Raw genomic sequence first — 12,683 nt, forward strand, 5'->3', positions numbered from 1 at the left:
AAAGACTGGAAACAGGGGGAAACAGCTACCTTAGCTCTGTCAAAAGACATTTAAGTCAAAATATCAGCACCTGTAAAGTTCACTGATTAACATGTTTTATTTTGTTTGTTTGACACATTGATACCGACATGACGTCCTCAGATGTTTTGTTTTGTCCCGAACAGTCAACAACCCAAAAATATTCAGTTTACTGTCATAGAAGACTGAAGGAACCAGAAAATATTCACATTTCAGAAGCTGGAATCAGAGACTTTGGACTTTTTTCTTAAAAAAAAATGACTCAAAACGATTAATTGAATATCAAAATAGTTGCAGATTAATTGAACAGTTTGCAACTAATCCATTAATCGACTAATCGTTGCAGCTCTAGTGCCAAGAAATACAGAAATGCACCAACAGAGACAACGAAGAAGAAGACTGCAAGCTAGTAAACATATAAACAACTCAAGACTTAAAATATTTTTTTGTAAAATCAGCTTTGCAAATGTTTTACAATGAAGGAAATGCATTTAATACTTCTGATAGTCACGGTTATACACAGCGTGTTTTGATGAGAAACACTGAATGTAAATGTAACTGTTTGTTTATAAGAAGAACACGGCGGCTTTGGATGAACTGTGGAGTTAAAGCATTAAATTTTTACTGATACACGTCCACATTTACCTACAAAATCTGTGCCAAATTAATCAGTAGCTCCTAACTTTACTTTATTTTTAAAATATCATCCATGTTGCTCGCCTTATACCTGCCTATGTTTTTATACGGGAGTTTGGTGCGAGTGTTGTTGACTCAGAGGCTGTTCAGCATCTTCAGCAGACACGCCCCCCAGTGTTTTGAAACCTAATTTTATATACTTGGCGATTTTTTTTGATCATTCAAATTTCGTTGGGTGGTTAATTACACATTCTTTTGTAGTGACAAACTCTGAACACATTACTTATTGCTTTACACAGACTTTAAGTAAAAAAAGTAGGCTAAAGGTACTAATAATTCAGAAGAATTGCCCTTGTGGGTTAAGTTACATTATTTATAATTGCAATGATTAGTTGACTGACAGAAAATTTGGCAAATATATTGATAACTGAATAACTGTTTTCATCATTATTTGAGCAAAAATGCAGAATTGTTAGTTTTATCTTCTAATATGTGATGATTTGATGCTTTTATTTGTCATATATGACAGAAAACTGAATATTTTGGGGTTTTGGACTGTTGATCAGACAAAACAAGACATTTGAAGACGTCACCTTTAAGTCTGAGAAACAACTATTAACTATTTTCACAATTGTCTGACATTTTACAGACAAAACAATTAATTAAGAAAATAATCTTTAGTTACAGCCTTACCTACATTATTATATTATTTACTGATGTATAAATGTATAAACAACATTTCAAGTTGAATAACTTTGGTTATTAGCAAATATTGAAACCTAATTACATCCAATAAGATGTTCTAAAGGAATCGGATATCTGTGTGTGTGTGTGTTTGTGTGTGTGTGTGTGTGTGTGTGTGTGTGTGTGTGTGTGTTTAAGTCACCTGGACGGGGTAGAAGATGGCCTGCAGAGTGGGGAGGGTCTCCGTGAAGAATCTGTCCCACATGTCGGCGAGGGCGGCGAGCTGCTTCTCACCTACAGGATATGACATGACAGGACAGGTGGTTACCATGGAGATGCATTAACACCACAGCAACACGGAGGAGGAAATTAGTTTGTGTTGTTCTGCTGTCTGTAAACTTGATGGGAAGTGATGTAACAAGGGGGGTCTTATTACATTAGAATGAGCCTTATTGATCTCTGGCTCACAGCAGCTTTAAATAGAAACGCTTAAAGAAAAACAGCTGATATTTACAGCGATTACATGATTTTATAACAAGCAGCTAGAAATGTAGCGATTAGTCAATACACAGAAAATTAATCTGCAACTAAGCTTTGCACAAAAAGTCAGGAAATTTGTGTTTGGTAGATTATTTCCTTGTTGTAACAATGCTTCTTGGCAATAACTCTTATACTGTTGGAAAGCCTGTTTATTTCCCTTTTTAAATAGTGCCACATTTGTAAGGAACATTCATGTATGTGGGTTGCGCCCATGAAAAATTTGCCAAATCTTCTCTGCCGATGCCAAACAGCTTATTCTGCCATTGACTCTTGTTTGGTGTTTGGTGGATTGGATGATTGAAGTTTGAAGAAACAAGACATATTCGCAATTTACAAATGTATTCATTTAACAAACAGGAGGCTCAGCAGAGTGTGGAAGAACCATACACAGCCACAACAGCCTGGTACCTCCTCCTCATGCTGGTCACCAGTCTGGTCACACACTGCTGTGGGATGACATCCCATTCTTCAACCAGCATTTGTCGTGAATCAGCCAACGTGGTTGTGTTGGTCACTTTGGCACAAACAGCACGCCCAAGCTGATCCCACAAGTGCTCAATGGGGTTGAGGTCAGGACTGCTGGCAGGCTGTTCCATCCTCTCCACCCCCAAAGTCTGGTGGTAGTCTCTGATGAACCCCACAAACCGCCAAATGCTGGTTGAAGAATGGGATGCCGTCCCACAGCAGAGTGTGACCAGTCTGGTGACCAGCATTGAGCATATGAACTCAGTGCCCTTTAATGTGTGTAGAAGTACTTTTACACTGTTGTTTGGATGTTTAACAGGTTTTTTTTTTAAATTATAATACAGTTTTATGTCAGTATTTAGTTATCAGTTATCAATAAGAAAAGTCAGTATGAAACCAAAAAATAAAAATAAAATTTGCACAATATGACAATATATAAATATATGAGTCATATGAGCACAAAAGCTGAGATATGCACAAAGAGTGTTATCACTCTTTAAATATGCAAATGTAAGTATATTTTATGAAAATGCAAACAATAACACACAAATTGATGTTAATTGTATATTTAGAATAAATAAATTGGTTTTGAGTTACAGGTAAACAAAACATCATGGATCAATAGTAAAAACTGATAATTGCTTGCAGCTAATAATACATATAATTTCTGTATCGTCTATGACAACAATTTAACACAATACAATTTTAATAACACAAATTCATGTCACGTTCATGTCACTGAACCTCGCTGCAAAATCACAACTGTTTTAGGAAAAGACAAATTCATCTGAATCAAAACATTAAATCTTTAAAACCTTCCTAGATGTGATTGTTTCAACTGTGAATACTCTGATCTGGTGAACTATCACAGACATAAAGCTTTAAGGGTTCCTATTAAAACATGAGTTGAAATAGTTGGATTTGTTTATGCTGAACTAAAGATAAACTATATTTCCCTTCTGGGACATTAAAGCTCTACTTGAGGCTGGTTTTTCTTCTTCCTCTCATCAGATGGTAACTTGTAGCAAACAGAAATCAAACTTCCAGTGAACAGTTAAGAGTCAGAAACCACTAACCAGTCTCACCAGAGTGGAGGAGGATCTGCTCCAGGACTTCAGACAGACCTCGAGTCAGCAGCTGATTCTGAAACACAAACAAAGATGCACACAGTGAATACATGAATTCATACATTCATCACTTAAAAGACATCATCTGCATCGTCCCGGCTGACACTAAAATATAGAGTCACACACTCATAACTCTGATTAATTTATGTAACAGATCAATGTTTCTGCACACGGTCTTCTTCAGGATGACAGGCGGGAAAATATATCAGCTTTTAACTGCCAAAGAAATGATTTTAGTTATTTATTTTTATTTTGTTTGGTTTTCCTCTGTTCTTCCTTTAATTTCATCTGGGCCTATTCTTACTATTTCTTTGTTTATATTCAGTAAATTATACTCAAACCAATGTCAATCAATGTACAATTATTTTATGTTTTAAATGTTCTTGTTGCACTAATAAAAAAAAGTGATCAGCATGATATAATATTGATTAATAATAGTCAAATATTTTACTCAGGCACATGACATTTTCTCTCTAGTATTACATTACAATACGTTAACTAACATTAGCAAACTGAAGCATCAGCATGCAGAATAATTTCATTCTGACAGTCTGATCAGATCTGTAGTTTGTCCGCCAACACACCGATCTGGTTGCCCGGGGAAACCGAATAACTGTTGTTGTTGTTGTGATGCAGAGAGCGAGCGAGCGAGCGAGTGAGTGAGCGAGCTCTAGAAACCAAAGAGTGATTTAAGCTCATTATCTAAAAGCAGATGTGTGTTGTGTAATTGTGGCATCTGTCAAGGAGACGTTGGCTTCCTGTGCAACACACCCACACAGCAAGTAAACAGTAGACACATTAAACCTGCACACAGCACCGACCTGAGCCTCAGACTGACAGAAAGAGGCTCAGAACATCTCTGGGTAAAAAGTTTGAACTGGCAAGTCACTGAACTGATCTACTAACAAGGATTGTCTGTGATGCATCTTATTCTTCTGGTCCGTGGAGCTCCGTTGTTGTTCAAAAACTATTAAAAACACGACAACAAGCCAAACCGCTGCTGTGTGACATGTTAGAGCCTGATTCTGCTTGAAGTTTCCGTTAAAAGGGAAGTTTTTCCTTGCCGCTGCCGCCAAGTGCCGATCACGGGGGAACGTTGGGTCTCTATAAAATAAAAAGTACAGTCTAGACCTGCTCTATGTGAAAAGTGTCCTGAGAGAACTTCTGTTGTGATTTGGTGCCATATAAATAAAACTGAACTGAACTGAATGTTCCTTCATTACTGTGAACACACACACACACTGTAGTTTATTCTGACTCAATCCCACAAACACCATCCTGCTGCCAGAAATACTCACTAGAACACAAAATGTGGATTCATCTGCCGCTGAAAACGGTCCCCAACAAATGCACTATTTCCTGTGCATTGTTAAAAACTACAGTGAGAGACGGACTAACACATCGTTAGTTTTGGTTTTCTTACTGGATTTGATGACAATAATGATATATTATGGAATAATAGTGAGTTAACGGAGGAGAGTCTGATGGTTTATGTTACATATTAGCATGAAAACTGAAAATACAAAGGACCAGGAACAGAACCCTGAGGAACCCCACAGCTAATTACTGACACAGTTAGTGGTATGATCATGTTTCTTTGTGTCTGTGGATGTCCAGTTCTTCTGCCATCTGCCATAAATGATGACAATACTCACTAGAGCACAAACATTGTTGTCTTTGAGAAAGAGGAAAAGGACAGAAAAGGCATTTCCCTTTCCTTGAAAACCTGCAGGGTCACTGTTGTAGAGCTCCAAACAGGAAAAGATGAATGTGACCTTGAGGGAAGCTAAGGTCACTGTCTCCATCAGAGCTACAAGTCACATTTTATCTGGATGTCAAAGCTGTCAAAGTTTAGAGGAAATTTCCAGAGTTGGGATCAGCGAGGACTGGATAGAAGAGGAGGTGTATCAGGATGTGGACAGGAAGGACATGTCAGGTCTGAGATGAAGAGCTGAAACAGACGTCAGTGTTGAGATTACAAACAGGTCTGACAGGAAGAGGATGTCCGTCCATCTCCAGCCCTTCATCCTCATCACCGTCAGCCGAGCCACACCTCGCTCTGAAGCCCACGCTGATTAATTAATCAGATGGATAACGAGCCACTTGGCCGTTCACTGACTGCAGCTTCGGGGCAGCAATCAGCTTAGATTAAGACCAGAATGACACAGAGCTGCTGTCTTCTCAGACTATCAGGGTTTCACTTTGTGATCTGACTGTTTCCTCACAGCTCCAGGACACCAAATGCTAATTTCAAGTGGCTCTGTTCGGTTGGTTTGGTTACGAGATGTCATAAATCTTCTCAGAAAGGATTTCCCTCTTTGAGATCATTTTTTTTATATGCTGCCCACTATTTGTTTAGAGCAGGTGGACAATTCTTACACATTGAACCTTTAAAGAGAGGACTGCAGGATTTATAGTATTATAGTAGTATGGTATATGGACATTGAGTAAAAGAGGACTAAACAGGCTCCCCATTTTTAAAGAAATATTATTCCAAAGGCCTTTTTCACAAAACTTCCTGAACTAAAACTAGCACTAAATTTGCTCTTAAACTCCTAAAAACACAAAGCATCTTTAGAAATTCAGAAAGCATTTTAGCACTGAAGCTAGGTCCTCAGTCTGAGCCACAGAGGCCTTGCTCAAACCTGCATTGTTTAGTCCAGTTGAATTGGACCATTTAGAGGAACTGGTCTCGGTCTAGGGTCACAAACGAATTCTGGAGCTGTTTGTTTGTGGTGGGAATCGGCTCCCATAGCAACTAGCCGCAGAATGAATTGAGGTCTGACCTGAACTAACAACAAAGTAAAAATAGAATGATAAAGAACTTTTCAAAGCACATTCAGACAGCGCTCGTTAATAAAAAGGTCCAATCCACTCACCAACAATCCAACAACACCAGACATGAGAGATTCACATGATTCTCCACTACTGGGACTCTTCAGACTCTACTCTGTTTGAGAGTTTATTAAGTGTACAGTAACACCAACTGAGTTAAATAAATAAAGATTGTTAATTACAAATGTGCATAAATACCATAAACTGTATATAAAGACGGAAGTAGCCAGGTGTGATGTCACCCGTTGGTTTCAATGGAGCCAGTTTGAAGCCCAGAGTTTCAGCTTAAGGTCAGCGCCATCTTTTCCGTTTGGAGCCAGGAACTTCCAAATAAAGGAGTGCAGGATGTTGCCTTTCACACTCTGGAAACACGCCGCGCTACCTTGGACTCAAGCTAACGCTAGCTTACTGGGAACACCGAGCACTGCACACTTGGGCTAACGTTAGCTACTTTGGCTAAATTGCGCTAACAAGGCAGGTATCGTAATCAAGTAGCATTAAACTGAAATATTGCGATAATAGTCCGACCCTGTGTGAGTCTTGGCGAAGAAGGTGAGCCAACTGTCAATCACAGCTGTCAATCAAGGCCCACACAGCAGACATCAAAGCTACTATAAGTCTTCAAATCTTATTAACGGAGCAATAATTTCCAAAATAACCACCAGCAGACTTATTAGAGGGTCTGAAGCCGTCGGTGGCACTTTAAGGTACTTCAGCCTCGAGTCATGGCAGTTAGCGCTTGATAAATACAGGTAGATGGAAACACTTTATGTACACTGGATCCCATAATATTTCAACTTTTACTTCCTCATCTCTTGTCTTTCAGCTGTTATGGAAGCATAAGACAAAACAGAACGTTATGGGCTTATGACCACAATTAAAACTCATAATTCTGCCTGATTTAATTACTTAACCAGAACACTGTTGATTGTTGAGGACATACTAATCAATTTTAATGACTTTATAGAAATTCCATTCGACTGTAAAGCTGCATAAAAAGAACTGAAGGTTTTCCAGGGACAACGTTAACATCCTGGAAACACACTGACAAACTAAAGGTCCAACAGTTCAGGTGTTCTGGCTGCTGAACTCTGAAAACTCACTGGTCAAAATGCCCAAATATGAACCAGTCTGACTGTTGACTCCTTGTAAAGTCATCACCGATCATCACCAGTTTTCACGTGGTGTCACATGACCACCCAGACGGAGCTGCAGCGGTAGTGCACATTTACAGTATGCAGTGTTAAAAATCAATCTTTAATACAGGAGCAGAGACACAAACAAGTTGATACTCGTGCTCTTGTGCAGCAAGTTGTTCAGCTGCTGGTGAGAAGAAACTTCTCATGAAAGGAGACAGATAAACATCTTCACAGTTTGTCGACTGCGAGCTCCACATCACGCCATCTCTTCAGACTGCAGACGCCTCGTCAGTCTGGACGTATTTATAAATTCTAACGATGACTCAAGGGGTTTCCCAGTCCAGTGCTGTAGTTTTCTAGCTGATGTGTCAAAAGTTTAATATTAGACCAACACCTGCTGCTTATATCAAAGACCTGCTGTATATTTCCCCACAGTGTTTGCATGTGGTAACCAGTTATCAGTGTGAAATTAAACATGGCCGGGTATGAAATCAGCTCTCACAGATAACGCAGCAGTCAGATCACGAGGTGCAAGAAGACAGAACATCAGTGTCCTGTTTTCGAACGATGGAACAACGTCTAGTCTAGTCAGTCACATGACCAGGCTGCTGTTTCAACAGGTTGATTGACAGCTGGAGCATGAATACATTATGCATTTAAAGAAAAAAAGTGTATTTGATTGGTGATCACAGAGAGCTGGATCTATTTATCAGCAGGTCGATATTGGTTCTGTATCAATGTTTAAGTTGGCAAATATGCAAAAAGAAATTGCAGTATTTTAACATTGCATATGCTGCTTTTTTCTGCCTTTTTTGTGTAATATTTTATATAAAAAATCATATAAGAAAAACAAATATGTACAAATATTTAATGTATAAAATGTATCAAGAAAAAAGGAGCCCACACATTTAATAGAAAAGCACTTGATATAATATTAGGATGTGTATCCTGTACACTTCTCTGTGGCTTTTTTATATTTTATACATGTGTATTGTTTATTAGTCATGCTAGCAACATGGTCTGTTGGTCAACCGCACTGATCCAGACTGAAATATCTCATCAACTGTTTGACAGATGCTGTGAAATGTGATTCAAACATTCATGTTCCTCTCAGGATGAATTGTAATAAATTGATCCTCTGACTTTTCATCAAGCGCCATCATCAGGTCAAAGTTAAATTAGTCCAATTCTTTGGTTTATGAGCAAATACCTGAAAACTACATTCATGACATTCCCAGCAGCCCCAGCTGTACACTGTGTTTCCTGCCAGTTAGCAAATATTAGCATGTTAACATGATAAACTAAGATAATGAACAAAGTAAACATTAAACCTGCTGAGCCTCGGTTTGTTAGCATGGTTAGCATGTTGAAAGCACCACTGAGTCTCCTCACAGAGGTGCTAGCTTGGCTGTAGACTCTTGTTTAAATTCACATTTTTATATTTTTATGTTCATTTGTTTGTTGCGATTACTGAAAGTTTACTGATTTCTTTTCATTTTATTTGAAGTTTTATTCCTGTTATATCATGCTTTACTGTATTTGACACCATCTAATTTGTTTACTTGAATTTGTTTTGTGTTTTTTATAGTTTAATGTAAAGCTTTTTGAGCTGCAAAGGTGCTATGCAAACAAAGTTATTATTACCATCATTATCTTTTACTCACAGTCTGCTTTCACACTAAAGTTTATTGCTCCACTGTAAAATATCTGGCAAAATATTGACCTCATCGGAGAGATCCTTGACTAAAATGTTTATTTGATTGTGTTAAAAACAGATATTGTCCAATATAAGATTATTTTTTTACTCTTGAATACTGATATTTTCCTATATTCCTAAACCATCCAGTATCATCAGACTCCAGTGAGAAAGTCTTCTTCCTTGACTGTGTTTGTTACAGCTAATGTTTCCTCTCATCATTGAAAATAAACTTCCAGATCCCGGTTTTTGTTTATGAAGCCGCTGCTGTTGACATGACCTCGGTTCCACCGCCAGGTTTTATTCAATGAAAAGAGGAAATAAAGAGTGAAAATACCTGGAAGTACTCAGTGATGAAGGAGCCCATCTCAGTTTTAAGGAGCCACCTGCAAGGACACAAAGGAGGAGGAAGAGAGGAAACATGGCGGCTGTCAGACTTCCTTTCTGAACTCATCACTTCCAGCACACACACACACACACACACACACACACACACACACACACACACACACACACAGAGGGTCAACCAGGAGGCTGTTCCCAGAAGCAGGTTTACTGAATTATCTGGTAAATCTTTCTGAGTTAAACTTAAACTCCTTAAAATCTGGAACATAGAAGGTTCATCAAGGTAACTCAGTAAACCCGTCGTCTCGTATCCGCCTCAGGATGCATCTAACAACAGGAATAAGTTTAAAAATTCAACTGTATTTCTAGAAATATGACAACAACAACAGCAGCTGGCAGGTGTTAACACAGTTCATATAATCTCAACGTGCAGAAACAGAACGCTAATAACATTTCATTGGTTGTGCATTCAGGTGCATCTGCATTAGTGCATGTAAGTTTTTGAGGCTGAAACATATCGTATTGTATCTAAATGAAGAGAAAAAGAGAAGTTTTCGTCACCTGATGCTCTCGTTAAGTGTGAACAGCTCGTTAGTCTGCAGCGCTCCGCCCTGGAACACCTTGATCACAGCTGATTGGACGCTGAGGGACAAGCAAAGGAATACAGGTGAGGTCAGAGGTCAACCTGTCGTCTGAAATCATACAGGCTACGTGCCTGCAGGGAGAAATCTGATCTAATAGTTAGTTTGTGTGTGAGTTTGCAGGTTTAAGCTCTGCATATTATGTTTTTTTGCTGAGACTTTTGAAAAGCTTCAGTTTCAGAGATTTTTCTGATGCATTTTTCCTTCAGTTACAGGCAGCAATTGTTTTTCATTTACTTTGGTTCCATGTGAATCATTTCATGTGGTTCACACAACTTGCTTGAGTTGTGTGAACCATCGACCAGTGAACATCAAGTCTGCACTAAATGCTGTGATTATTAAATTATCATTGAGTGGTAATGTGCACACACACACATACACACAAAACAAGCGCCTCTCCTCCCCTAATTCTCCATTATTAGATAAAACTGTGTTATATTATAATAACTCTATATAATAAATATCATTAGGTTACATTTTAATCATCTCGGTTAGTTTTGCTCAGTTTGAGCCAACTCCTTACACCAAGCTGTGGTTGAAAGCTCTGAAAAGAAAGAAAGAATTTTTTTTATCAAACTACTGTTTACAAGCCCAAGAATGAACTTGAACGCTCCACTGTTCTATATGTGAGAGCGTAATAAGATCTTATCATTTATCTTATTAGTCTTTCTGCTGATGTTGTTTCCTCAACTTTAAACTCTCACTTCCTCCACTGTGATTGGTCGGTGTGTAAAGTCACATGGCTGGCTGACACTGGCACATTTACAGAAATAGTGATTAATGTGCATTGTTCTTATAGGTAAAGAAATTACTTTTTTTTTTTTACCCTGAAGCACACGAAGACTAAGCAAACGATTACTGTGTTTAAAAGATGGACGCAAGTACTCTACAAAAAATCTAAAAAAATAAGAAGCTGGCACTCTAAATAACATGAATACTGAAATTTTTTTTACATAAATACAGGACTCACTTTCTTTGTGATCCAATGAAAATAATTTCAAGGTAACAAGCTTGATTTTCATGCCCATGGGAAAACAAAGCTTCAGCTTCGACAATAAAATAAACTGTTTTTTTTTCCTGATTCCTGACGGTTATTTTGGAGTAGTGTCTGGTCTGTGTGTGTGTGTGTGTGTGATGCTCCTCGTATGTGGCTGAGCTGGTTGACAGGAAGTGGCCCCGCTGCCACCTCCACTTCCTACTAAACATCCTGCCCGGCACTGTGGAGAGCAGGAAACAGACCACCGTCTCAGAGGAGCCGTGAGCTTCAACTGCCAGAGCCGGAATAACCTCAACGCGCCATAAAGAGAGAGAGAATGAGCTGAAACATGTACGAGGGTACGGATGATTTAAAAAAGATTTATTTAATATCTGTAGCTTAACGGAGCAAATACGTGCTTCATCTTTGCTCTCGGGACACACCTGAAGGGCTTCTGAGCAGCGCAGATGCTCGTCTGGTGTGCAAAAATTAACTTTAAAGTGTGGAATTTTTGTCTATAATTTTTTGTCCTTTAGTAGCGCTATGGAGCAGGTTTTTGTTTGTTTGAGGACGCACAAGATGCAATACACAGACCTGCCAGTGGTTACAGGTTATAACCACTGGCAGGTGTGTGTGTGTAACCAAACATCCTGCAAACGTCTTGTTTTGTCTGATACACAGTCCAACACTTTAATATATTCAGTTTGCTATCATGTGTGACAAAGACAAATTTGATATCATCACATTTGAGTGCAACCAGCAAATGTTGCATAAAAAAATGATTAAAACAATGAATCTATTATCACAAGAGCTGCCAATTAATTCTCTGTCATTCAACTAATCATGCAGCTCTAAATCATAAAACACAGACAGGCTTTTTTCTTGCTTTCTGGGGCTGTAACTAACAGGCAGCCCTTTAAATTATTACGAATACAGGTAAAAACACAGATGAATCTCTGCTCAACATAGAGAGGTAACCTTTATTTTAGCAGAGGAAACCAACATAGATCAAAGTCACCATTAAAACCAGTCTAAACTGATCAGAAACTAATGTGAAGCAAGTCAGTGTATGACTCCTGACCTTCAACACAACCGGTCCTCTGTGCAGTCTGGAAAACATGAGTTAGCATTTCTTCCATTTTTTTTTTTTTAGCTGATGTTTGGACTCATAACACATACACACACACACACACACACACACACACACACACACACACAGAAATACATATACAGAAATAATATCTGTGCTTTGTGTTGGTATTATGGGATCAGAAATTAAGAGAAGCTAACTGGCTAACTGATAATATCTGAAATTCATACTGAGAGTCGATACAGACGTCAGATATCCTGTTAGACGTTTTTTTTCTAACGTCTCAGCGTCTCTCGCTTCTGTAACGTTGAAAGATATCTACTTGATTTGCATCATTTGGACGCTGAAGCTTCGTATTAGCATCAGATAAACTTTTAAACACATTTTTTCACAGAAGGAGGACTGTGGGTTTTGTTTCCCATCGCTTACATTGTAAGGTCATTATGAAGGGATCTTCTAATGGTCAGTATGAACAGGAGGAATGATTACAG

General features: G+C 38.5%; 1 protein-coding gene and 1 long non-coding RNA gene across 4 annotated transcripts in view; one reads left to right on the top strand and one right to left on the bottom strand.

Moving 5' to 3' along the window:
• LOC122985399 overlaps window positions 1-12,683 on the top strand; it is a 365,027-nt gene that overhangs the window by 130,187 nt on the left and 222,157 nt on the right. The window contains exon 2 of the long non-coding RNA XR_006404104.1: window positions 8,798-8,801. This is a non-coding gene — a long non-coding RNA (uncharacterized LOC122985399). The remainder of the gene's footprint in view (window positions 1-8,797; window positions 8,802-12,683) is intronic.
• prr5l (proline rich 5 like) overlaps window positions 1-12,683 on the bottom strand; it is a 31,249-nt gene that overhangs the window by 6,857 nt on the left and 11,709 nt on the right. For 2 of the 3 annotated variants that reach the window (XM_044355934.1, XM_044355933.1), the window contains exons 3-6: window positions 10,047-10,127; window positions 9,478-9,526; window positions 3,420-3,486; window positions 1,541-1,632 (exon numbers count right to left, since the gene is read on the bottom strand). In XM_044355934.1, coding sequence (XP_044211869.1) covers window positions 1,541-1,632; window positions 3,420-3,486; window positions 9,478-9,526; window positions 10,047-10,127 — 289 coding nt within the window. The remainder of the gene's footprint in view (window positions 1-1,540; window positions 1,633-3,419; window positions 3,487-9,477; window positions 9,527-10,046; window positions 10,128-12,683) is intronic. The other variant, XM_044355935.1, reaches the window with a different exon arrangement.

This window comes from Thunnus albacares, chromosome 7 (genome assembly GCF_914725855.1).
Source record: "Thunnus albacares chromosome 7, fThuAlb1.1, whole genome shotgun sequence".
In the NCBI taxonomy this organism is placed as follows: Eukaryota; Metazoa; Chordata; class Actinopteri; order Scombriformes; family Scombridae; genus Thunnus; species Thunnus albacares.